Source organism: Aplysia californica, unplaced genomic scaffold (assembly GCF_000002075.1).
Source record: "Aplysia californica isolate F4 #8 unplaced genomic scaffold, AplCal3.0 scaffold01089, whole genome shotgun sequence".
NCBI lineage: Eukaryota > Metazoa > Mollusca > Gastropoda > Aplysiida > Aplysiidae > Aplysia > Aplysia californica.
The window spans coordinates 125,643-127,335 of NW_004798359.1; the positions used below are offsets into that span (position 1 = coordinate 125,643).

Here is a 1,693-nt window from a genome sequence, read left to right on the forward strand (position 1 = left end):
CAAAATATCAAAATAACAGAGAGAGAGAGAGAGAGAGAGAGAGAGAGAGAGAGAGAGAGAGAGAGAATAAATGTGTCTTTTGTTTGGATGTGTCAGCGGGTCCGATTGAATTGCAACAGAAAAACAATTGAATTGTCTGTACTACCAGCAAAAGATAACGGTTTTGTTAAACAATGAATTCTCTTCTGCTCTTGTTATTACTTGATATCTCCCTTGGAAGGGTCGAGACATCCCGCTTCCTAAAGTGTTGAAGCTGCAAGAGTCTGGATTACTTGAGAGAATTTGTGAGGCGTGCTAACAAAATGAGTTACTTCTCGCAATCCGTGAATGGAGATATCAGCCAAAAATCAACACAAGGGTCATATAAGTAGACTCCTAACTCTTAACCAATGCCATTCTCTTCAAGTTTAACATGTCTTTTATCATTTCATACTGATAAATTGTAAAACTTCAATCTAAAAATTTGATGTTTCTATTTCCATCGAGCTAAAATCTGAGAAGTAATTCATTTTGTCAGCACGTTCCATATTTTTAAAAAGATAAAAGTCAATCTGAGTTCACCATTTGGAACTTATTTGACTTACCAAGCACATCTGCGGTCAACACCCTCTGCAGGGCGACATTTGGGTCGTTGTGACAGACAACTTTTAATTATTCTAAGAATGGCAAGCTGAACTTTACATTTACCTTAGATAGTAATAGTTGTAGTATTCATATTGAATGTTTTTCCAAAACGACCAAAGTACCCAGTACACCCAATAATGACAAAAATCCCAATTGAAGAAGCTGCAGAGTTGGGCTACCATAGAACGTACATTTTTTGTCTTGGGGTGGGGGACCGCGTAGTTTTACTATGGGGGAGCAAAGAATACACCTGCCGTGATACTGCGTGTCGTAAGAGGCGACCAAAAGTGCATAGGTCTGATCGCCCGAAAAGTGCCAGTTTGCGGAGGGCCAACTACCCAACCCAGTAAAAAAACCAGTAAGTTACAGAAACACGGACAAACACAGCTTTTTATTTTTCGATCTTCGGAGACGGAGGAGCTTCTGCATCAGCAGGAACAATGAAGAACAGCGGACAAAGCCGAAATCACCGAAATCACAGAAATCGATGTAGAGAAAAGTGGGAAAAAATGGAATAACATCAAGAGGCTAGCCCAGGATAGAGAAAAGTGAAGGGTGTTTGTCCGTGGCCTATACCCTGATGCAGGGTGAGAAAGGCAATGATGGTGATGATGATGATATTTTTGATAAAGTTTTTTTATTTTGTAAATGACATAAACTATTGAAAAGGACAATAACTTTGATCATCTGTGTGTCATATCTACAGGGGGAGGGAACTACGACAATGCAGGTTACAGACCAGCAGGCCCAGAGACTAGCGGTCAGCAGAATGTCCCACTGACCATCAACCAGCTTGCCATAGTTGCCAGTGCTCAAAACAAATTGCCTGTCAGTAAGGTGAGATAGCTGTTTTATGCTGTTTTCAACCCTTTTAGGCCGGTGTTTTACGACGAGTAGTTTGATTTCATTTGCACTCTGGTTTCAGCCTTAATGGGGATAAGGGTTTTTACACACACACACACACACACACATACACACACACGCACACACACACACACACTCACACACACACATACACATAAACACACACATACACACACATGCACACACACACACACACACACACACA

At 40.9% G+C, this 1,693-nt stretch overlaps 1 protein-coding gene across 1 annotated transcript in view; it reads left to right on the top strand.

Annotated features, from left to right (window-relative positions):
• Positions 1-1,693, top strand: part of LOC101861170 — a gene marked incomplete in the record, with an annotated part of 15,272 nt that overhangs the window by 7,689 nt on the left and 5,890 nt on the right. Inside the window, 1 exon segment of the mRNA XM_013089953.1 lies at positions 1,331-1,461. Coding sequence (XP_012945407.1) covers positions 1,331-1,461 — 131 coding nt within the window.